This window comes from Talpa europaea (genome assembly GCF_964194135.1).
Source record: "Talpa europaea genome assembly, chromosome: 6".
NCBI lineage: Eukaryota > Metazoa > Chordata > Mammalia > Eulipotyphla > Talpidae > Talpa > Talpa europaea.
Genome location: NC_140072.1, coordinates 70,402,971 through 70,428,730, shown reverse-complemented (window position 1 = coordinate 70,428,730; position 25,760 = coordinate 70,402,971). Strand labels below are relative to the sequence as shown.

Sequence of the window (25,760 nt, the reverse complement as noted above, 5' to 3'; positions counted from 1 at the left end):
TATTTAATTTAGTTGTTTTATTTGTAAAGGGTGAGCTTTGCTTTTATTTTGCTGATTGATTTTTGGCAGGCCTCTCTATCAGGAGTGTGTGCTGGAAAGCTGACCGACTGCTGGCAGGAACCCAGGACAGCGAGATATTTGAAGTAATTGTGAGAGAACGAGACAAGCCAATGCTGATCCTGCAAGGCCACTGCGAGGGGGAACTTTGGGCTCTGGCCCTGCACCCCAAGAAGCCACTGGCTGTGACAGGCAGTGATGACCGCTCTGTCAGGTGAGGCCCCACTGATTTCCTTGGGGTACAGATTTATTTTGCCCAAATGTACTAGATACCGAAGAGAACGATAAACCACTGTGCAGAACCACACAATTTCCAAATGAAATGTGAAGGCAGTCAGCTCAGCAGCATTTGGCTTCTTGTCATTTTGTTGTTGCTCTCTTTGACTGCATCTTAAGTGATGAAAATGTTCTTAGAAGTGAAAATACACTGATGCTGTCACGTTGGCCTCCAGTTCTCTTTCAGCTGAAGACATGAGCTCAGCGCACTGTTCTGTGATTAGAGCACGTTCCCACCTTGTGCTTTCAGTTCTCTGCAGGGGTCTGCATGGTGTTTTCACAATTAAGTCACAGTTAAGTTACCATCAAAACTTAAATTCAGATTTGCAAAGTTGTCTTCAGCATATGAGTGAATAATTTTTCTTGTCAATTGTCAGATGGCATTTTGAATATTGCCCACAAAAAAACCTAAAAAACTAGAAGGGTACTAGTTCCTGAGAAAATAGGCAGTTGTATTAGGGCCATAAGTGTTGTTACTGTGGATCATTTGTTATTCTTTGACATGACAGTGTTGCATAACATGAGTAAAATGAATATGCTTCCATCATACTTGTGACTGTTGACAGAATGAACATATGATTTAAAAGGTTACAGTGGAGAGTCTTACACTGATTTGAATATTTACAAGTTCATTACTGAGCTTTAAATGTGCTCCGCAACCAGCAGGTCAGAAAGAATGAGTGATGGTGACAGGAAGAGACTGATTCATCATTTAGTTGATTACTGCCTCTTGGTTTTAATAGCTAAGATAGAACACTGTAACCAGACTAAAGGTTACTGCCCTACCTGCCCTTCCCCTCCTTACCCTTAATCTCAATGTTTGTGGATTTAATCAAGATACAACCAGTATAATCATTAATAAACTTTAAATCCAAAAATAAACCCATTTTTTAGTCTCTACCAGGCACTAAAACCTCAATATAAAAATCAGTGAAAACAACTGTATTTGTCTCCTTATGTGACAAAAATGTTTATTTGGCTTATTCTTCTCTTTCCTCACTTCCTCCTCTTCTTCCTTCCTTTCTCTGAGCTTTCCCCAGATAGCCAAAACAAGGCAGCCAAGGTATTGAAACATGAAGAAACTATATTTATCAAATAGAAATGATTTTGAGAAAGTCTATGCCTTTTGTATTTCAACAGCTTTGTTTAGTCTCAGAATTGCAGATCTTTCCAAGGAGACCACACTGCCAGAACTTGTCTTATTCTTTAGCCACTTACTTGACTAAAATTTTAAATGTAATTTTACACTCAATATTGAAATGTAGAGAAGCTGTAAGTCATCATTTCCCGCCCCCGGGTTCTACTCTCTATTCATGTTTATTTGACATGGAAATCTGGGTCACATTGATTTTTTCCCCCTCATTAATATAACACTTCAATTTTTGAGATATAATTCATCTATGGCATATTAGTTTCAGGTGTACAACATTATGGTTTGATATTTGTGTGTTTTGCAAGATGATCACCATAGGTCTAGTTGACATCTGTTCCCATGTGTATGTCATATATATATTTCTTGGGAAAGATTAGCTTAGAAACTTTTTAAGTAAAGTACAGTCTATTGATAAGTGATGACTTCTTTATGCTAGTAAAGCAAAATTTACATTGCTTGAAATAGTACAAGACTAAAAACAGCATGGGGTTATGAATAATGGACGAGATATTGAAAGAATACCATAAGCTTTAGGCTGAACAGTGCAGGCTGCCTTAGGAATCAGTAAGCTGTTCACTGCAGCTCTGCGTGACAGGGAGTGTGCCTCTGTCCCTCCTGATGGCAAAATGCATTTAAATTAACAGCACTATGTGTGGCTTCATCCTGCCTCTCAATTGCAGAACTCCAGATTTTCAGTCCCCCTTGCAGACATTGTTGACTGTGTCTTAAGAGAAGACAGTAGTAACAGACACAACAGCAACCAACATGTAAACCCTTATTTGTATCTTCATATATTTAGTTCATGTTCACTCAGTTTGAGGTGCCTGAATTAGGTGTTTATGGAGCTGCTGAAAACTCTGTGTTAGCTGCACTTGCTCCTTGTCCTTGACTTCCCCAGCAGTAACAATGCTTATCAGCCAGGAGCACAGCGAACTGCTGGCTCAGATCCAGAGTGCACGGGACATAACTGGTGTTGGTGGTTCTTTTCCATGGAAGACAACAAATGTAATGTGTATTTCAATCTATATGTACTTAACTAATACTCTTACTAGGAGGACACTCATATTTTTTAAAAAACTAACAATAATCACATCTAGCCACACTTCTCATCCCATGTTATTAAAAACCCATGGTATAAGTAAAGAATAGATTTTAATTTCTAAGAGGAAAGGTAAGATTTTGTATGAAGTTATGCTTAAAATTTCCTTTTTGGTAAATCTTAGAATCTTTGGAAATATTATCTCATTTTCTATTTCTTGCTGCATATCAGTTTGGTGAACGTGATGCCAAGACAGACTAAACATCTTCCCAGATCCCCAGGCAGGTCATGAGAAAGTCCGCTGATGGGAGTTACTGTGGCCCTCCTTACTAATAAGTGTGCAGAGCAGCCCTTCCTGCTATGGCTGGTGGATGGATATGAAAGGATGGTTTTGTTTCACTTCTTTCTTTGTTCTTGTGAGTAGGCTGTGGAGCCTGGCTGACCATGCCTTGATCGCCCGCTGTAACATGGAGGAAGCAGTTCGCAGTGTTGCCTTCAGCCCTGATGGATCTCAGTTGGCCCTGGGCATGAAGGATGGCTCTTTCATTGTTCTCCGTGTCAGGCATGTACTGAAATAGTGACATCTTGAAAATAGTTAGCGATGACACTCTTTGTTAAAATTAAGATTCTTTTGGTCATAATGAATGCCAGGACCTTAGGAAAAATGCATTTGCCCTTTCAAATGGGAACACTACAACTTCACAGTACCCTGACTGTAATTCTGAAATCCAAATACTCTGTTCTTTGGTAACTTTTTTGGCAGCATGGCCTGATCCAGTAAGCTGATGTGAGACTGTTTCTAGTATATTAATCTCTTAGTAATAATCAAGCAGTAATAATGTTAGTAATAATCATGATTCACTGCAAAATATTAATGTATCTAAAAAAAATTAATGTGTCTAATACAGGGTGCTGCCCCTCCCTAGATCCAATGAACAGTGAGGTTCCCGAGCTCATCTGGCTCCAGGGGTTCTTATGTGTGCTTGTAGTGAGCTAATAAAAGACGAGGAAATAACAAAACATCTCCAACACTACCAGATTTTTAGAGGTGAACTTGAGTAACAGATTTCTTCTACCCATGATGAACAATAAAATGGAATGTTTCATACTTACTTGTATCCTATATTATTATTACTGAACAAAAATTATCATCCACCTTTGTAATTCCTCTGAATGCATTGTTTGTTCTTTTGGCTTACACAGTTTGTGATTACAGAAAGGAAACACAGCCATAAATTAGATAACTGCATGTCTTGTAAAGAGAAAGTTCTATATAGCTTTGAAAAATGCCATAAATTCTCACTATCAGTCACATGTAACTTATCACCAAATTGGTGGATGTTTTCTTTCTCTGCTTAATGATGTATACAAAAGTAGCTAATTACCAGATTTTCTTTGTTTTTCATGGATTTTCCAAGTTAAAACCAAAAAATTCTCTACACATAAACTATGACATATAGTAAGCTAAAATATTAATAAATGATAGCAGATATGAGGAGTTATTACTTGGATGCAAATATTTGGCATTCTTTACGCATTCAGTTTGTTGGGAGTTGATGAAGGCATCATTACTTGCTGAGAGAGCCTGCTAGTCAGAATCCAGTCTCTCAGTTGTAAGAAAAATAGAAACTTCAGTAAACTTGGAAATGAGGGCAAGAAAGTCACACAAAATCTGATCACAAAGGATACAAAATATTCAAGTCAGTTGATATATGCATTGTTGACCTTTCATTGTAAAAGTTAAGCAATTATATATCTACCTAATGTTTAAAAGTAACTTTCCTCTTATTTTTTTGAATTGCTCTTTTATGACAATGAATATTAGGCTTAGTAACATTGTTTTCTTGTTCTAAAGTATGAAAAAGATGATTTATTCCATGCTAACCTTGACATGTTTACCTTTCTCCATTACATGTTTTTAAATCAATTTTATAAAGTCCAATTTCTTTAACAAAAAGTCTTAGGGAACGGTATGCAACTGAACATGAAAGCAAACAGGCATTGAATTAAATTTTTTGTTTTTTGAAAGTCAAAAATACAAAAGTGCTCATTTTTCCTAAGTTGGTTATAAACTTTAAATAATACCATTTTTATATCTTTCCTCAGAAGTTAATCTTCTTGACTCCTGTAGGTTTCCTCTCCCTTTCAAAATAATTTTTTTCTCAAACACATATACTTTAAAACATGACTTGGGATTCCTATTTCTAGACTTGTTACTTATCACTTTCCTTTTTATTCTTCTAGAGATATGACAGAAGTGGTTCATATAAAAGATCGTAAAGAAGTCATTCATGAAATGAAATTTTCTCCAGATGGTTCTTATCTCGCTGTGGGATCCAATGATGGCCCTGTAGATGTTTATGCTGTTGCCCAGCGGTATAAGAAAATTGGAGAATGCAACAAGTCTCTTAGTTTCATTACACACATTGACTGGTCTTTGGATAGTAAATACTTGCAAACTAATGACGGTGCAGGGGAACGACTCTTCTACAAAATGCCATGTAAGTCATGTAGGCCTCAGATGTAGGAGTTCATAATAAAACTTTAAAAAACAAAATATTGAATACTAAATGTGATAATCTGTAATTTGATGAAAGTAATTTTAAGTGTAATGCAAAGCATGATATATGTGTACCTAAATGAGTAATTGTCAGTAGTTGGAGACATTACATTTAGTACAGTGGTCATTTTCTTCTTTTGTCCAGGTTTTGAGCATATACTATTTGCTGCAAAAAAAAAAATGGATAAAGAGATTAGAACTTCTAGTTTCCTTGATTTATAGACTCTTTTTTTGAGAGAACAAAAACTAGAACTCTATGAGAAAAAGAAAATAAAGTAAATCACTGTATGCTTTTTATTTAAATGCGGATTATGTTAGTATTTTTTTATTATTTTCAGCTGGGAAGCCTTTAACAAGTAAAGAGGAAATTAAAGGGATCCCCTGGGCTTCCTGGACCTGTGTGAAAGGCCCTGAAGTGAGTGGAATTTGGCCAAAATATACCGAAGTCACTGATATCAACTCAGTGGATGCAAATTACAACAGCTCAGTGCTGGTGTCTGGAGATGATTTTGGACTGGTTAAATTATTTAAATTTCCTTGTCTCAAGAAGGGTAAGACCAAGAGAAATGTTTCATTGATTATTTAGTCTAGAATGTATATGCAATATAGTTAAGGCTTATTCCTTGGTGTTTATTCCTGCAGACTATTAATTTTATCTTCATACTCATTTATATGCTAATATTTTAAAGTGGAACATGTTGATGACATTTACTTTTGATTTTCTAAAATATGGGGTTTTGCAAATTTAAATCAGAATTGAACAGAATTATTACTCATCATTTGTCATCCTTAAGTCCCATGTTTTGTGTTTTCAACAAGGTTATTTTTGGTGGTAGGAAAACTACAGGGACTACACCTGAAGGGAAAAAAAGAATGTAATAAATAAATAAATTATAAAAACAGACAAGTCTTATTTTTATACTTAGATAAATATTCATGATTTAAATTAAATGTATCAAGATATAATTAAAATTATTTCATACTTCACAGCTAATTGTGCTTTCACATGGGAAAGCAAAACAAATCCTTTAGACATATTTAAAATAAAATCTGATAGTGATCGGTCTGCTGAAAGTGTAGTTTATGGACTCCTTATCATAGCCGCAATTTTTCACTCAGATTTATGTAACTGTGATATTTTTGAGAGAGAAGTTTGATCTACCCTCATATTTCATTGTTTTGCTTACTTTATTGTTGTTAAATCTTGTCACTCCAATTTTGTGGCATCTTTAGGCTTTGTATGATGTGACTGAATAAACCACATAATGACCTTGCCCTCTTTTTCCTTTGCATGTTTAGGCAAAGCCCATGCACATGCTTGGCTTTGCCCTGAAAATCTGATCTGTGCCCTGAAAATCTGATCTCAGGAAAGTAATCAGTAGGTAGGGACATGCTGCTGCCTGAAAAGGCTTTCACTTGAAGAAGTTTAGATCAAGCAAGGAAAAGGATTGAAAATGTAATTGGAAGGTCACTTTTAGCTAACTGGCAGGTCTGAAGCAGTGACAATTAAGATACAAAATTGAACATAAAATGCATCGTTATAACCACCATCACTTACACTTGACAAAATGTCCATTAGTTTAAAATGCTAGAGACACAAAATTACCTCAGTGTGCCAAATTCAAATTCTTCTCTCTTACCTTAATGCATCTTTTGGGCAATAGGACATGTCTCTTTGGATTGAGTAATGTGCTTATAGAAGATCAGTTAGACAAATAGAAGGTATCTACAGATAAGTTAGACAAACAAAAGGTATCTCCAGAATTGGGAAGAAACATCAGAGGAGCTCCAGTGTGAGTACTGGAAATAAAGTTAACTCAATGAGAGTGTTAACTCCTATGTATCACTAGGCCTTCTAGGTCAGCTTAGTTCTAGAAAACAGCAATGGGAAGGTAGATCTTGGGTTTGTTTATTAGAACAGTGGGGTAAGGGAGGAGGTGGTGGGTAGTGCTGTCACAGTGAGACACTCTTCAACCCTGAGGGTGGCACACGCAGGGACCTGAGGGAATGAGTGTGGAGGGAGGACTGACAGTGACAGTGTGGTGAGAGTAATGAAGTTCACTTCAGCAGTGTGCAAAAGCATCCATGTTTTCACAGTAAATAAAAGCTATTTCATCAATAACGCAAAAACAATTTATATCTAAATAATTAAAATCAAGTGAATATTAATAGTTTAGGACACCACATTTGGTGGAAGGGTTATTTTCTTCTTATGTCTCAGTTTTGAGCATATGCTTTCTTGCATATGCAGCTACGAAAAATATTTTTTATTTTTTTGGCTAGAGAGTCTACAGTTTCTGTGGTTTATAGAAGTAAAAAAGTTTTGTTCTGCTTTTTATGACTCAGTTTATACATCTTGCAATTTGCTACAGAGACTTTTAAGCATTTTTTGCCTTTTTGTGCTAAAACACTGGCGGGGAAGGTTATGAAAGAATGTTGTTTTTGTTTTATTTTTAAAGATTTATTATTTTTATACAAGAGCTGGGGTACAGGCCAGAGATGCAGGAGGGTGAGAGGATTCACCAGAGACAGAGTGGGGAGCAGAACAGGCAGATGGACCGAAATACACTGCTGAGGGGAGCAGCGGGCGGGACAGGAGAGCTCTGCCATGCCATGTGGGATTCTTGCTGGCCTGTAGACTGGGATCGAACCTGCACTGCAGAGGTGCAGACAACTTCACAGCGCTGCGCTCAACCCGCTGCCCCACCTGGGAGGCCCTGAAAAAATGTTTTTATGGGAATGAAACCAGTAGTGGAACTCAACTCCCTGCCACCTCAGGGTACCAGTGACATTTGAACTTATAAACAGTCAAATATAAGCAGGGGTGATGATGATGAGAAATGATAGGTACAACCATTGTAGTTTTCCATTATGTTTGAGGAAAACTTACAGTCAAGTTAATTGACACATCTATAATTGTATGTGTGTAGTATTCTGTTACATATTAATTCAACGTAAGTATTCTGCAGTTAATGAAAATGACTGCAAATGGTATTGTTTTTACATAGTCAAATCAGTTTGTCCCTCACTTTGACAGTTTTTTACTCTCAAAATAATTAAGGTCAATACTGATAATTTTCCCTAATGTGGCTCAAACCACATCCTGTTTGACCATCACCCCAAAGACATTATATGAGGTAAAACCCTAGATCTTGATGATTGACATTTGCCATGTTTTAATATTGTGGCACCCAGCCCTAATCCAAATGGTGATTCAAAACTAAGGATCTCCATGGTTAATGGGTACACTACCATCCCATTAGTTCTACACATACACACACACTCTCACACTCACACTCACACTCACTCACTCACACCCCTTTAATAACACCCTTCTATGACAAATGCCCTGGGTGTTGAGTGGGATTATTTTTATTTTTTCAGTTTGCTAACATTGGTTTTCATTGTTGGTATTTGACCATATAGGGTATAGTTACTGTAGCACACCTATCACCAAAGCACCTCTTGTCCATCACTGTAGTGGGCTTTTAATAGAGTTAGGATGAACTTGATGCTGTGCAGGAACAGAAAGGTCAGTGTGGGCAGAGCATGATGAGTGAGGGGAGGGTTGTATACTGCAAAGCTCAAGAGGGTGGTGGGGGCCTCCCTGGTGGCACAAGCAGTTGACCGCCGCAATGTAAAGTTGTCCGCACCTCTGCAGCACGGGTTCCATCCTGGCCGGCCAGTGAGAATCCCACATGGCACAGCAGATCTCTCCTGTCTCGCCCGCTGCTTCCCTCAGCAGTGTATTTCAGTCTGCCTGTTCTGTTCCCCGCTCTGTCTCTGGTGAATCTTCTCACCCTCCTGCACATCTGGCCTGTACCCTGGTTCTTGTATAAATAAAAAAATCTTTAAAAAAAAAAAAGAGGGTGGTGGGACCATGTCATGAAGTACCTTGTAGCCTCTATTAGAAATTTGGGTTTATTTTAAGTGCAGTAGGAAACTATTGAGGGTTTAAAATTGAGTCACATGAACAATTTAAGTTATTAAAAGATTACTGTGGTTTTGTGTAAGATGAATTAGGGAAGGAGAGAGTTCAATAGATTATTGCAAGAGTCCAGGTAAGAGACCATGTAGTTTGGACAATGGTGTTAGTGCAGATATAAAGACTGGCAGTTGAAGGAAGTCATAACACTAATCAATATCTATGCACCCAATGAAGGAGTGCCAAAATATAGACAATTACTTTCAAAACTGAAAAAGGACATTCAAGAAAATACATATGTGGTAGGAGACATCAACACTCCATTTCACCAATGGACAGATTAACAAGACAAAAAATAAAGATACAATGAAGACTGGTGGTTGAGAGACAGAAATAGTATCAAAGTGAATATGAGAGTCTTGCTAATGGATTGTATATGGGAAAGTGAGAAATGGAGCTTGACTCCTAAATTTGGGCCAGAGCAGTAGGATGGACAGTAGCATCATTCACAGAGATTGGAAATAGGGAACTGAAAGGGTCTTGTGTATCTATGTGCTGGATGAAGCATAGGGAGTAGAAGTAGTGTTAGGGGGTTTCCCCTTAACAATGGAAGGCACACTTGTCAGTCTGGTTTTTTCCATAATGTTAAATAAACTTCCAGGTGGACTTGGCATACAGGCTGTCAACATTCTAGGAAGAGTTTGAGGCTAGAGATGAACATTGAGATGAACATACAGTCAAGGGCACATTGACTGTATTGAAAACTATAGAAAGGAACTACAGAGAGATGAGACCTGAAGCCTGAGCCTGCTTCTTGGTTCAGAGAACAAAGGGAGGCCTTACACCAGTGTTCTAAGGAAGGCCTTGGAAGAGGTGGATGTACCCTTTATTTCATTGATATTTATTTGTTAAGAACTATTATAGAGGCTAGAGTAATAAAACAAGCACAAATCCCTGTCCTCGTGTTCTACTGAGGGAACATAGTCAATAAACAAACTGGTGACAGTGAAAGCAAAAGTGGGAGTATTTGCATGCTCAGGTGGGCCATGCTAGTTTGCTATTATAAACAGGGAGGCCAGAGAGGGGCTTACGGATAGGGTTTTACTGACTAGAAATTTGAAGGTGAAAGAGCCATTCATTCAGCAATCCAGGGAAAGAGCATTCCAGACATAGGAAGCAGCATGTGCAAAGTTTTAGAGGAGGAAGCACTCCTGGAATACTGGAGGAATAGCAAAGAGCCAGTACTAGAGCAGAGTAAGAGGGAGAAGATGACAGGAAAAAGTATCAGAGAGGTAAGGCCTAAATATTAATGACACTAATGATTTTGAAGTTCTAGCTGCAACATCCCAAGGGTACACTAGTTATCTATTGCTGCATAGCAACTCCACTCCTCGACAAACTTAGCAGTTTAAATCAACAAACATTATCTCAAATTTGGGGGGCAGGGATTCAGGAGCAGCTTGGAGGATGATTTTGGCTAAGGTTTTCTCATGAGATTGCAGCCACCTGAAGGCTAGACTGAGGCCACATGATTCTTGGCAGGAGGCCTCAATTCCTTCTCAAGGGAGCTGCTCTATAGGCTGCTTAAGTGTCTTTACCACATGGCACATAGATATCCAAGAAAGCAACTAAGGAGGAATCTGCAGTGCCTTATTAACATCCTCTTAAGTGTCACATACCATCACTTTTATCATTTTCTATTTGATTTGCAAAGAATGAGCATGTTTTTTTCTTTTTTTCCTATAAATTTCTTGAGATGTAGTTGACAAATAGCATTGTATAAATTTAAGGTATGTAACGTGATGATTTAATGTGCATATATATTGTAATAAATGATTACTTTTTACTTAACACAACCATCACATCACTTAACTGTCTTTGTGTGCATGTGATGTGAGAACATTTAATATCTACACTCAGAAAATTTCAAGTATGCATTATTCACTGTGGTCACCAATAAGACTCCTAGGTCCTACTCATTTTATAACTTAAATTATACTCTTAACAATTTCTCCTCCTATCCCCTCACCCCCAAGCCCTGATAACCACAAAGCTACTCTCTCTTTCCATGAGATTATTTTTTTAAGAATTGTGGGCATATTCTTAAATCACTATAGACAGGTTAAATGATGAGAATGCAAAGGGGTAGTCCAATAAAATTTAGAAATATAGGAAGGATATATTTTGTTTACCAATTGCTAAGTTATCAGCTAACATTGTGAAGTAACCTTAGTTGAAATTTGTTGACTTTATTGAATTACTTCAATTGATGTAGGCAATTCTTCATACAAGCTTGCTTTTGAAACCTAAGGCCCCTAATCTTTTTTGGAGGCCTTGTTTTGATAGGACCTCACCTGGTCAGACTATGCTCTCAGAAAAAGACACGTGGCAGTTATATTCACCTTCAAAAAATTTAAATCATTGGGCCTCCCCTGGTGGCGCAGCAGTTGAGCGCTGGGCTGCGAAGCTGCCCACAGCCTCTGCAGCACCAGTTCGATCCCCGGCTACCGGCGAGGGTCTCACATGGTGCGCAGACCTCTTCTGCCACGCCCGCTGCTCCCCTCAGTAGTGTATTTCATCAGTCTGCCTGTTCTGCTCCCCGCTCTGGCTCTGGTGAATTCTCTCACCCTCCTGCGCTTCTGACTGTACCCAGTGCTTGTATAAATAAATAAATAAATCTTAAAAAAAAAATTTTTATCATTACCTCTCCCTTGGGTATTTAAATTTTAAATGTGATATTTGAATAGCTATTTCCCCATTAAAGAGATTTCATTTAGAAAAAAACAAGAAGGGGTGCTTGTTGTCCCCTGAAATTTCCATAAGCTTTGTAGTGTTGGCCCTCCACATGTGATGGCCACTACTTGTTTCCGTGCATGTCTTATGCTGCTGTGACTCCACCATACTCCATTCCAGTGGAGACTTTACTGCAGTTGTTGTACCACAAATGCAAATTCAGATAACTTTTCTATTTCATTCACTACCAGGACATGGGGGAACAGCCAGTTAAGAGGGAAATAATTCATTTTCCTAATTCCACATCTATGAGACTATGAACAGCAGTTCTTTCCCTATTGTTTCCCTATTGTACAAGACTGCCTATTTCATCCTGTATTTAAGAAAGTGTAAGATACTCATTCTTTAACATTTCTTTTCAGAATTAGAGTAGCAGTGGGCATTACTTGGAAGAGGTTCAGATGTGTCTTTACCCACAATTATAAATTTTAAGACCCATTTTTAGGTTAATCCATAGAGGAGTATATGAGAGATATTTTGGAATATTTGCTTCTTTGTTATGATAAAATTAGTTTCTAATATGTTTAAAGACTTTACTATTTTATCTATTCTATTTTTATGCATCACTAATCTTAAAAATTATCGTTTCAGGGGCCAAATTTCGGAAGTATGTGGGTCATAGTGCACATGTCACAAATGTCCGCTGGTCCCACGACTTCCAGTGGGTATTGAGCACAGGAGGAGCTGACCACTCAGTTTTCCAGTGGAGATTTATTCCAGAAGGTGTCAGCAATGGTCTGCTGGAAACTGCACCACATGGTACAACCAGTAATAATTTTTTCACCATCTGTTTATTTTTCAATAAAATTCTCAAAGAACATTCTAATGTATTTTCTGGAGGTAAAGAGTTGAAGCAATTTTTAACAATTTATTCCTATAATAAACTTTAAAATAAAACAGAAACAACTTGAGATAAATATGAGTCAGTTGGATAATTCTGTTCCAAGGAGTTTGTTTATGCAAAATGCACGTTGAAGATCTAATTACATGAAAAATCAACCTTAGGACAGTTCTAAATGGTGGTTTGCTTGGGCAGGCTGTAGGGTGACAGGGTAACCTTTAGAGTAGGAGTTATCTCCAGAATGGGGTTCAAAGAATGGTCCACAGTTGGGATCAATGTGTTCCAGTTCAGTGGGCTTTATTTACAGTGATATTGGCAGGAAAGATCAGACGATAAAGATGAAACAGTACATGCGGAAATGCTTTTATTGGGAAGGGCTCTGTAGTGATTTTGACTATGGCAATTGCTGGCCCTTGGTATGCACATTAAAAAGTTACAGAAGATCTTTATCAAACTAATGTAAGTGGTTGGATTTGCTTCAGCCTGCTCTTTGATAAAATCTTCCCTCTTTTTTCTTCTTTTTAAAGCAAGATTGAAAACTTGCTAGCTAAATAGACATTTGGAAATTAGTTTAATCTGGTGGGGAGAAGGAAATTACCCTAGTTCTGAAGAGGATTTGGGGTGTGTTGAATTCAACAAAAAGATGAAAGGAAAAAAGACCGTGTTTTAAGACTCTACATCAAATGTCAGAGTAGAAGAAAGAAAATATTTAAAATGTTTAACTATTAGAGTCTCAGAATTTTTTTTTTTGTGTATCTCACATGTGTTTCTACAGAAGGTGGCACTGATTCCTACAGTGAAGAATCTGATTCAGAGTTATCTGATGTACCAGAGCTGGACTCTGATATTGAGCAAGAAACTCAAATCAATTATGATCGCCAGGTCAGTAAGCAGCAGGCAAGATAAATGCCTCATTACCTAGGATTGTAATCTCACTGGATTTTTGGTCATTGCACTTAAAATGTCTGGTACTTAGGCAGAAAAGTATCCAGACAAGAATTAGGAAAATTCTTTACTCCTTATCTAAAATAATTTTAAACACATATTAAAATTTTACCCCATCTTGTCATTTAAGTGGAAGGTAGTAGAAAACTTTCAAAACTAAAGTTGTGACAGATGGGGTTTCCTGCGTCCCCAGAATCTAAAATTTCAAAATATTTTTTGCGGGAAAAATGTGCAGGTAAGCGACAGTATTTTTCATTTTCTTAACAGATCATTAAAGCTTGTGCTTTTTTTACAGGTGAGCTGGTGTCCTAGTTTCTCTCTTAGGGACAACATTATCCATTTTTTTTTTTTAAGATTTATTATTTTTATTTATGTATGCATACAAGAATTGGGGTATAGACCAGAGGTGTGGGGGGTGAGAGAATTCACCAGAGACAGAGTGTGGGGGTGGGCAAAACAGGCGGATCTACTGAAATACACTGCTGAGGGGAGCAGTAGGGAGGTCTGCTGTGCCTTGTGCGTTAGTTTCCTGGCTGGGGATGGCGATAGCTTGATAGCACTGAGACTTTAACCCCTGTGCCACCAGGGAGACTGCCATTATCCATTTAATTAAAGTAAAAACCCAAATCTATTGGGTGTTGTCTTTCTAGCCAGAAGTCATCTATATAAGAAAAGTTGGGCAATTGCATCACAATTGGGCCCTATTTTTTTTGAAAGTGCACATTTTAGCATTAAACAGTGAGTAATAAAGAGAGCAATTCTTCAGAGGTATCCAGACATGTAGTGATAATTATAAGGGTTCTTTTTTCTTGTCATTTAACAAAGGTAAGTGAAGCAGATCCTATCGATGAACATGGGGTGATTAAGTGTGAGATTTCAGACACAGCAGCTTTCAGCGCTATCCGTGAAGACTTACATAGAGCCCTAGCACAGCTGCTGTGTATTGAATTGGTGTGTGGGGCCAGATCCTGTGCTTTACCTACACCAAATCCAGTCCCACAATAACCCTGAGGGCTCACTAATTTGCCCACACCCACACCATCTGTAGTATTAGAGTAAAATTGTAAGTCTGGACTGCTCTCCAAAGTGCACATTTTATGTACTACTTGGCTTTGCTTCTTATGTAAACACTAAATTTACAGCTTTTCACATGATGGTGTTAGGGGAAAAGGCTGTCCTAAAGCTAATTCCATACAGGCTTTGTGGACTCCACCCCCCACTCCAGACCAAAGCCAAAAGACACTGGGAACTCCAAATCCCATCACCACCAAAGGGAAGGTGGCTGGGACCTGAGGGTGGGGTTAAGCAGCCAGGTTTGGTAAAACCAGACACCTGGGCTTTGGAGATGATCCCCCATTTTGGCTCTCCGCCAGCTCGCAGCATTCGGCCAGCTCTGAGAGTGCCTTTGGGTTTCCAGGTCAGTGGATCGGGTAGGACGCATTAAAGACTTTATTTCCCTATTTTCTCCCTGCGTTGTACATTTCCTTAATTCCCTTTCCCTTGTAAATAAACCTTTTATTAACCTTTTGTGTGTGCCTGTAGTGGAGTATTAATAAGTCCCTTTTAAGCGCGCGGGTGAGGACCCACAGCCAGGCAACCGTTTTATATCGGGATTGCTCCATAACAATGGCATTTCTTTTCAGTTTGTAGTCATCACTCATTGCTTCAATTTTGTAAAATTAGATTAGTTACAGAGATAGCCCATGTAATGATCGGGGTCTACTTCATGACTATGTCAGCTTGTGTATTGATACAATGTATTAGGCAATAAAACTTCTAAAGAAGAACTTGAAAATAATCATTAATGTGGAAATATCACACAAACACTACACAATATTATAGCTAAATATCAAAGAGAAATTGAATATAAGAAAAATGAACATAAAATTTAGGGGGGAAAGATTAAGTTTCCTTTAGCTGGGAAGTTTTTATTTAATGAAATGATGCTAGTAAAAGAATGAAAAGACTTGATTACACTGAAACCCATGCCAAAGATTTATATATTTTGCCACATATCTTACTTTCCAAAGTTCTTGCCTATATGATTTTATATACATTTGCATTATGCCAGAATTATTCCTCAGTAGAGATTTTTATTGTTCTAAAGATGGCAATTTGAGGCCTACAGAGTTTATGATACTTGTTCAAATAAGCAGTAGAAATGCCAAGACTGGAAGCTAGCACTCTAAAGTAGTTGAGCTGATGAAAACATCATGAATTCAACTAAATAAGTGTCTCTAGATTTTAAAAACTTAACTTCATTGCATCGGTAGTTGACAAAATTATAATGAAATACTGCATGTCTTCCTTTTAAAAAAGATTTTTTCGTCAAATCCTAAACAGGGTCTTTATTATTATATTTTATGATTTTTTTCATTAGTATAGTTTGACTAAATGTTGCGAACCAGCCGCAACAGTCTGGGTGTCAGGGGTTCCTGAAGGATGGGAAGGCGTCGGTGCAATTGTAGAGAAATGATTAGGGAAAGGGAAAGAGGAATGAGGAGACGGGACACTTGCTCAGAGCGCAGGCATCGACCTGCTGAGGGTCTCAGCAGCCCTTTATTTATACATTTCAAGCAAACCGGGAGAGTGCATAAGCATATGCATTAGGGCAGGAAGATAACAATCACATCTTTCTCAGGAACAGCCAAAGGTTTATTTGCCCTACTGCAGAGGTTGTGACATTTATTATTTTTTTATTTAAAGGAGGCACATTTGCTGAACAAAAGTGTTCTTAGAATAGTCATTTACCTTAAACAATCAGTCATTTTATTACTAGCAAAAGGCTTATATGACTGCAACTAACATTTCTATGTTTGCTATAGGGAAGGATTAACTAAGGGCTAGGGGAAACAAAGGGCAGGAAGTTACCTGGGGAAGGGAGACAAAGAGATTTTCTCTTAACTCATCTATAAAGTTTAGACTAACATAAAACTAATTGATTAATGCAAAAAAACCAGAAGGTTTTATATAGAAATCATCATCTATAGTATATTGTTTTAATATTGATTGGATATTAAGGAACCAAGGGTCTGGAGGGCGTTGATGCCAGGCAAGCCAAGCCGCACTGACTCTTCCCTAGCCCCCAGCTTTCAATTGAGGTAGGAAGTCTCCTAATCTAAACAAAGAGTTTTCTACCTGTTACTCCTCTGCTTTATCTAGTCAGCCTGGTTTCCACATTTAACTTTAAGATCAAGGGACGATTTCCTTATCCATAAGATTGTTGGTTGTTGTTTTAAGGAACTACAAATATTTCATCAGGGGCAGGGGAGGAGATGGTTATAGCCTTTGATTCTCAAAAATGGTCGGTATGTGACATATCAGTAGTTGTAACATTGACCATTACCGAGTGCATTATTTGTGCTGCTGTGGTTACTAGCTCAACCATTCACAAAATTGCTGTTGACTTATTCTTGAATGTATACTCTAACAGCTACCATACCAATTGTCACATCCAGGGAAATTAGCCCTAAACAAACAGGAAGAATTTAGCAGGAGTCAGCTATGGTCTCCTGGCTTATCAGGAATTTTCTTACACTTGGAGCATGGCTCACCTCTGCCACCCAACTGCTATCTTTAACCTTAAGGTAAAAGTATTTCCTTCTCCAATTAGCCCTTGCCTCAAAAGTCCACATCTCCATATTAAAGACTTGGCGGAGGGACTTTTACAGCCTTTTGTTCCCAGAAGTTTTTTCACTTATTAATGTAAGGCCAAATGTTGAATTGCTGCCTTTTGGCAGAGAACTACTAATTTTATAAAAAATGTAGTATTTGTATCATGCAGTGCCATTTGTCATCAAATTGGTTATTCAGTGATTGATTAGTATTTGCAGTTTTACTTTTAAATATGTATTTTAGCAATGGTAGAACTAGCCATAAACAAATGAGGAGAATCTTGGAGTCAGCTAACTAGATTCCTGATTTTTCAGAAATCTGCTCCATGCCCTGACTTTTGTCAGATGACATGAGTAGCATGGCTTCATAACTAAATAAAAACTTTATGCAGATGAGAAATTATTAATGGATAGCATTTATTTTTCAATATGTTACATTGTTATCTCTTGGTACTAGGGCATAAATACATCATAGACAAAAGATTGCTTTTTACATACAGTTAATTGTAGATGTTCTCACAGCAGCACATTTTCGGGGCCAAGTTATATCAAAAGCTTTGCTTGATAGAGTCTAATCTGTCAAGATGCATGAGACCACCAGGAAAAATTTCAGAGTGATCACTGTGATTCCTGAGGCCCACATTTCTTGCCTTAAAAGAAATAATAAATTATTTAGATTATATTTTATTGGTAACTTTAATAATTTCCTTTCTTTATAGAAAATTAATGTTTTTTAGATATAAGTTCTTAAGGCACATAGAAGCAGATTTTTAAAAAATATTTTAAATATCAATGATTTAGAAGATGTTTTATGTCAGTTTTCTTCACTGGAAGGAAGTAAAGTATAATTTCATGTCTGATGTTCTCAATTTTGCTTACCTTTTCTGAAATTCTACTCTTAGTTTTGTTTTTCTCTTCTATTATTTCCAAGTCTTAATTCATTTATTTCTGTTCTAATCTCTCTTCTGCTAACTTTGGACTTAATTTGTTCTTTTCACAGTTCCTTAGGGTATAATTTTAGTTTTTTACTTGAGATCTTTCTTTATTTTCTTAATGTATATGTTTATAGCTACAAACTTTCTTTCCTCTTAGGACTGCTTTTGCTGCATCCCTTAAGTTTGGGTATTTTATGTTTCCATTTTCATATGTCTCAAGATACTTTTATCTTCCTCTTGACTTCTTCCTTATTGTTTAATTTCAATATATTTGTGAATTTTCCAACTTTCCTCCAGTTTTTACTAGTTTCATACCATAGTGATTGGAGGAGATACTTGATACAACTTTATCTTTTTGTGTTTGTTGACACATGCTTTGTGAACTAATATAATGTCTGTGCTGGAAAAGTTCTGTATGTACTTGAGAAGAAAGTGTGTCTTGCTGCTGTTGGATCAGATGTTCTCTATGTCTTTTAGGTCATTTTATCTATAGTGCTGTTAAATTTGCTCTTTCTTATTGATTCTCTGTCTGAATGATATATTTGTTGCTGGGTATGGGCTTTTACAAAAAACGCCAACTATTTCTCCTTTTAGTTTTGTTAGTATGTGCTTTATATATTTAGATTCTCTAATGTTGGGTACATAATGATTTATGTTTATTAGATCCTTTTGATGAATTGATCACTTTTGTATTATATATGACCTTACTTGTTCTCTGGCAACTATTTCTTGGCTTATGTTCTCAAAAACTTGATTTCCTGCCACTAAAGCTTTTTTGAGGATACCAAGATTTTAATACTTGTGAAACTGAAGAGGAGTCTCAATTAAATGTTTCTGTTATGCTTTAAGGTTTACAAAGAAGATCTACCTCAGCTAAAGCAACAAAGTAAAGAGAAAAACCATGCAGTGCCCTTCCTCAAACGAGAAAAGGCTCCTGAGGACAGCTTGAAACTCCAGTTCATCCATGGGTGGGTGGCCTGTCACCAGTTTTATCAGCAGGCTAAGAATGGTCTCCTCATTATTGCTTCATGTCAGGCTGGCTCCTCACCAATTAGTACTTCCCTGTAGTTAATACTTTAATGATAATTCTCTGTGTAGTTTTCTCAGTCAGCGTTCTTTGGCTAGCCCATTGTATTTATCTATATTTCCATAGTTAATGTACTTCCATGATGCAAATGTTTCTTCAACTCGCTGTCTTCATCTTCTTATCATCTTTATTTATACATAGAAGTCCTACTCTTTTGCTGATTCTACATAGAACATTGTTTTCTTCAAAAATTTTTGTTCAGATATGCACAAAATAATTTTGAATTTTGAAAATTAAAATTGACATCTAAACTTAAGTTTAAAGGGTTGTGAAGACTATAATGTCTGTTGTTTTATAAATATGTCATTCACTAAATGGATGCAATGAAATGGAAACTAAATTCCATAGATACTTGATTCCTACCATCATCAATTTAAAAAAAAAAACTACATGAACAAACACTGAAACAGTAGGAAATTTGACATTATTTGTATTCCCCCCTGAAGTCTTATTTCCATTTTATTGTTCTATATCTTCTGTAATAGTTTAACTATTAAATTCTTCCACAGAATTTTACCCTACATAATATTTTTTTATGCTTGAAAGTCTTTTACTTATCACTCAAATATACATTCTACGAGGAAAAACAGTATAAGTTCAATTTCAGTTTAAGTCCCTGTGGCCATAAGACCAGTTTGTTATCCACTAGTAATGTGACTAGTAACGTGACACTTGTGACATGACTAGTCAGAATTGAAATGTGCTATATATGCACTGAATTCTGAAGACTTAGCATAAACAATGTTTCATATTATACATTATAATTCTATATAACATATATATTATGTTTAAAAGAATGTTATTTAATATACAATGTTTTATATTGATTACATGTGGATATAATGATATTCTAGACATATTGTGTTAAATGTCCTTAAAATAAATTTCATCATTTTTTTAAACTTCTCTTAACATGACAATTAAAAAATTTTAAATTACCTGTGTAACTCACACGATATTTTTGTTGAATAGTTCAACTCTGTGTTAACTTTCTTCTCTAGATTGAATTATATTATTAGTTGTACATAGCTGACCAAGTTAACATAAATATGCTATATATTCTGAAAAGCAGTTATTAAACATAAAAAAATATTTCAGTGAGACAGAATGCTTTTAATGAGTTCACATTGCTAGAATGTGACAGAGTGGTATATTTCCATTTTTCATTTTTTGATAGATGTAAGCACTGAGAAAGATTAGTCACAAAAACAAATAGGTGAGAATGGAAGCAGTTTTACAGCAATAGTAACTCTATTTTTTAAATTTGGCTTGAGTTAGAGGTCAAAGAGGTATATATATGTATATATATAACATATACATATATATGTATGTATGTATATATACATATGTATGTATGTATGTATATACATATGTATGTATGTGTATGTTAATTTGGAAAGAGCACATACTGAGAATCTGGAAACAGATTTCATTGTTATTACCAGTGTCTATTTCCCTCTTGGAAAGTCATCACATGCCCGTAGAGGTTCTCATACTGCCATTGAAGATCACTATCATAGACAGCTGCAGAGACACCTGTGGTTCTACTTGTGCATCATGTCAACATATTGGCTTTACCTGCTGACAACTCCTGCTCTCTTCATTCACTATTCATTCAACTACTATGTGTTTTTTGGACTTGTGCTTCAGTTATAGAGGCTATGACTGTAGAAACAACTTGTTCTACACACAAGCGGGAGAAGTTGTCTACCACATTGCTGCAGTTTCTGTTGTGTATAACAGGCAGCAACACTCCCAGAGGCTGTACCTGGGTCACGATGATGACATTATCAGCCTGACTATCCATCCAGTGAAGGACTACGTGGCCACTGGGCAGGTATATATTCCTCCTCTAAGATGGGAGTCTAGCCAAAGAAAGAGAAGATTTAACATTGAGGCTATATATTAGAAATTCAGGAAATAACTTGGTAGAAATAAACACGAGTTAGGAAACTGAAGATGCAGTAAATGCTGGATCATTTGATGATGATGAGAAAATCACCAATATATTCTAGCACTGTTGGGAAACAGCTCTGAGAGAGCTTCATGCTAAATGGTGAAATCTATGAATAGGATTAGCTAGAACTAAAATTATATAAGTTCCATGAATGCACAATTTTAATATATTTTCCTTATTGCTATAGGTCCATAACTTAGTATATTTGAGGCACTCAGTGTTTATTGAATGAACCATCCTTTAATAATATAACATCTCATGTGTAGTTATTTTTGTAAAGCTTAAAGCTATATGAGTTTGGGCTAATTTATATTTTAATCTTTGAAGAACACTTTTATCTGAATCATTTTGGAATGCCTAAACTTTGTATTGAGTTTATGATTGAAATACCACTCAAAACACACATCTCTATTCAGATCTTTTGTGTGGTGAAAGAAAGAAATAAAGTTAACTTAGTAAACAAAAATCTATTAAACGCAGATTTATTATTGTGCTGGAAAGCAGTAACGCTGTCGATAGTATTTTCAGTTTTGCACTTATTTCTTCCAATGTGTAGATTAAAATTTTATTCACTTTCATCATGACTTTTTAACTTCAAGATAATACTTAGCATCTAAGTGGCAAATTCCAAAAAAACAATTGATATGGGGATTATGGCTTAACTGAGGTAAGTATTTCCAAAACATGACATACAGGTGGTAGAAGTTTTGAACAGGGCTCATAGCATCCACAATCACCATCACCATGGATGAAACTGAAGGATGAAGTAAGTCAATCCCCAGATGTGCATTTTGGGGAAAGCATCCATAGCTTTTATTTGTAAAAGAATTAGAGTTCTCCCAAAGAAAAGAACCATTAATTGACACACTGATTTGCTTCCCCTCTAAGCACAAATTAGACCATCTATTTTGCATTAACTGACACAAAGTTGTACAAGTAATTATCACTGCTTTGCGTCTTCACTTGTCACCCTCCCATTTTTTGTCTTTCTTAGAAACAGATGATGCCTGGTTCATGAGTATTTAATAACCTTTGAGAAAAGAAAAAAAGATTAATTCTTGATATAAACTCCCTAGGAAATGCCATACTCTATATTGTAATGGATGGGAGGCTCACCAGTATGCCAATAGCCACTCCAGGGGAAATTGTCCACACACCAGTGTAGGAGTTGGCCAGATTCTACCATTGTACACTTGGTTTATGTTACTTTTTTCCTGTTTAGAGTCTTCATACCCACCAGGTTTTCTCCCATATGTTTTATAAGTAAGGAAAACCATGTTATTATTGTTTCCCTTTATAGAAATAAGTGTGATAGAAATTTATATCCTCTACAGGAGAGTCCACCTTAAATGGCAGAGTGAAGCCATGTAATTTTCATTCCCTAGGGGAGAAATAGAGCCAAGCCTTTTGGGGGTGGGTAAAATAATTGTTATGGGTAAAAGAACTCATGACAACATATATGTGATTTCCTTGACCAAGAAGTGGAATCTTATGTGGAGTTGAGAAGGTAGGGAAGGCAAAGACTGAATTAACAGGCAAAAACAAAACAGCTGAGTTTGAGTTTTAAAAGTCCCTTAACTGGGAGCAGTATACAAGGCTAGGCTCTGCCACCACCCAACCTGATGCTAGGATAAGTATCTTAGACTCCTTGCCCCTCAGTTTCTTATTTAGAAAATAATAAACTTGGAACATCTGATTTCTAAGGATTTTGGTACTTTCCAAATGTGTTTTGAATTCTGAGCAGCATTTGACTCTAAAGAACAAATTCATTTTCATTTGAAGTTGTTAATAATACTCATCCTGTTATTTAAGGTTGGAAGAGATGCTGCCATTCATGTGTGGGACACACAAACTCTAAAATGTCTGTCATTGTTGAAAGGACAGCATCAGAGAGGAGTCTGTGCACTTGATTTTTCAGGTAAGCCCATTTTCCCTGGAGTCATTGACATGGTTCTACATTTACTTCAAGGGTTTTTTGTTGTTGTTGTTGTTTTTAAGATTGATCTGTAGTTGATTTCTGTTTATGAGAGAAACTTTTTTTATATCAGCTACCTTACACTGGAAATTAGATATGGGAATGCCTTATCCCCTCAGAAAAAAAGTGACCTTTAAATTATACCTCCTTTTCTTGTCTTCCTTATTTCCTCTCTCCCAAGTCATTACCCTGAGCTCATACTGTGTTCTGCACTTGCTTGAGCATTTGAAACCCAGAGCAACCGTTGCTGCTGAAAGACTTAGTTGCAAATATCTGGCAGTGACTCAGAACATCGATTTCATCTCTCCAAATAAGTGGGAGTACAGCACTTGCAATTTATAACATAAAAAAACCAGAAGGAGGGCTGCAAATTCTCTGCAAAGAGCCCCTTTACAACACTGGTATTTTGGAAATAAATTTTATATTGACAGAATAAAACTGGCCTTTCCACCTCCTTAATTTAAAACTTGAACTCTGTTCCATAAAAATACTAACTGATGAGTGTCATTTTCATTAGAATAAATCCATTTCTTGAAACTAGGATTAGAGATTCAGAATTTATCACAAGAGGTATTTTTACCTAGAAAATTTTAATAATTCCAGTAGTAGAAATTACATCAGTGAAAAAAATTTCAAACTTTCTACAAAACCCTGATTCTGTTATTCCCTTTCTCTAAATTCTATCCAAATGATTAATATGTGCACCATATGTAATATTAGTCATTAAGTTCCATGGCTCTACAACCCAACTGACTCTCAAACATCACACCTTCTTGACTCTCCCTGTTCAAGTCATCACTTCTCGTCTCCACCATGTTTGTAATGTGCTCTCTGATTCCATCCTAACTTTCTCCAGTCCACTTAGGAGTCTTTTGGAAGTACAGTTGCATGACTACCACTTGGTCTCCCATTGGTAGACTGACTTAGGGCTGTTCCCTTGCTTGGATGTTCATGGCCTTCCAAGATCTGGCTTCAGCCTTTCTTTGCAGCATTCACACCCACTAACCCAGTCATGCTCCTTTACATCAACTTAGCTGTAAAACCTAGACAAGCTTCTGTCTGTTTTTTGCTTGTTTTCCTTTGCTCATGCTGCTCTCATATCTCTTCAAGACCTACTATCCTTTAAGACAAACTGAAAGTTTTCTCTTTCATCCTTCCAGGGAGAAATGCCCTGTCCCTTCTGCATCCTTTAGCCATTGTTGTCATTGTTTGCTGTCAGAGTTCATGTGGTGTAGTAGTTTGTCATGGGAACATGACCTGCACCTGTCATGCACAGTAATCAAGTTGGGCAGCAGAGTTGTACCTGGAGCATTCAACATGGTCACTCGCTTCCTCACTCGTTCTGCCCAACAGCAAGTGTGTCCAGCTGCTTCCTCCCCACTCCCCAGTGTAAATGAGGAGTGGCCATGCTGATGCATAGAATGGTGCCCTGGGAGAAGAGAACTCTGTGGATCAGTCCACAGTAGTACACTTACATGAATAGGAGCAGGAACAATTATACCTTCCTTTTGGAAACTGATAGAAAAGTGAGTAGTTTAAGTCAAAGTCTCAAGAAATGAGATAATTTAGGTTGCCATGTTTAACCATATAAACAGCACACCAACATCAGTTACTATTTAGCTAGTGGGCGCATCTGAGTGCCTCATATCTACCTTTTTTTTTTACAAGTCAGCTCATTTTGGGAGGTGTTTTGGAGACTCACTGTTAGTTTGTCTCTGATAAAAAGAAATTGGAAATACAAAGTAAGCAAATTATGTGAAAATTAGATAACAAATAAGCATAGGAATTATACAAAGATTTGATTGGTCTATTCTTGCCACTAATACAAAGCAAACAAAGAAAGAATCAGTTTACAGTTTCACTTAATTAAGAAACTCTTTAACTTTAAAAAATTATCAGCAATGTCTAGAGAAAATGAGCCACGTTTTTGTGTGGAAAATACAGGAAATGCTTCCACATAAACAGAAAACCAGCATAGAAAGAGAGAGGTTCAGCCACATAAATACCTTCTAGCCTAAATATAATCACCATTATTTTAAAAACTTTCACTCCATGGAGTAAAACCTGGCCACTTTTAAAACTAACTTGGGACAGAGGATCAACATGATGGCAGTACACTGCGAGTAAGTCCTCCCATTAAAAAAAAAAAAGTTACAGGGAGGAAAAGCAGCAGGTCCCTGCGAGAACCAGGACATGGAAGATAAACAGGCAACTCTGTCAAACTGACCGAAAAAGAAAGTTGTCATAAAAGAGGACAAGAAGAGAGGAAAGCTCAGAACCCTGCTACCCTCCCCACCTCCACAAAGCCTGCACACTCTGACCAACAGAAAGGAGAAAAAACAACAAGAACAAACTACAGATCAAGCAGGACAGTGAATGGATAGGAACTACTTTAGGCACCCCACCCCACGAACAGAAACTGTGGAGAACTGTGCAGGAATCCCCATGGAGGTGAGCAAATGGCTCCAGGTACCACTGGAGGAAGATTAAGGACTTGGGAGACACCTGCAAATAGCCTAAGGCCAGCCGGTAAGCTTGTGCAGAAAAGCATATGGGGATCTCCACTGAGTAATCAAAAACCAGGTACCTGGGCATGGAAGTGG

At 37.0% G+C, this 25,760-nt stretch overlaps 1 protein-coding gene across 4 annotated transcripts in view; it reads left to right on the top strand.

Annotated features, from left to right (window-relative positions):
- Positions 1-25,760, top strand: part of EML6 (EMAP like 6) — a gene marked incomplete at its 3' end in the record, with an annotated part of 309,679 nt that overhangs the window by 149,717 nt on the left and 134,202 nt on the right. For all 4 annotated transcript variants that reach the window (XM_084234453.1, XM_084234451.1, XM_084234452.1 and 1 more), the window contains exons 7-15: positions 70-271; positions 2,950-3,087; positions 4,770-5,026; positions 5,424-5,636; positions 12,395-12,562; positions 13,420-13,526; positions 18,988-19,106; positions 20,876-21,062; positions 22,995-23,100. In XM_084234453.1, coding sequence (XP_084090579.1) covers positions 70-271; positions 2,950-3,087; positions 4,770-5,026; positions 5,424-5,636; positions 12,395-12,562; positions 13,420-13,526; positions 18,988-19,106; positions 20,876-21,062; positions 22,995-23,100 — 1,497 coding nt within the window. The remainder of the gene's footprint in view (positions 1-69; positions 272-2,949; positions 3,088-4,769; positions 5,027-5,423; positions 5,637-12,394; positions 12,563-13,419; positions 13,527-18,987; positions 19,107-20,875; positions 21,063-22,994; positions 23,101-25,760) is intronic.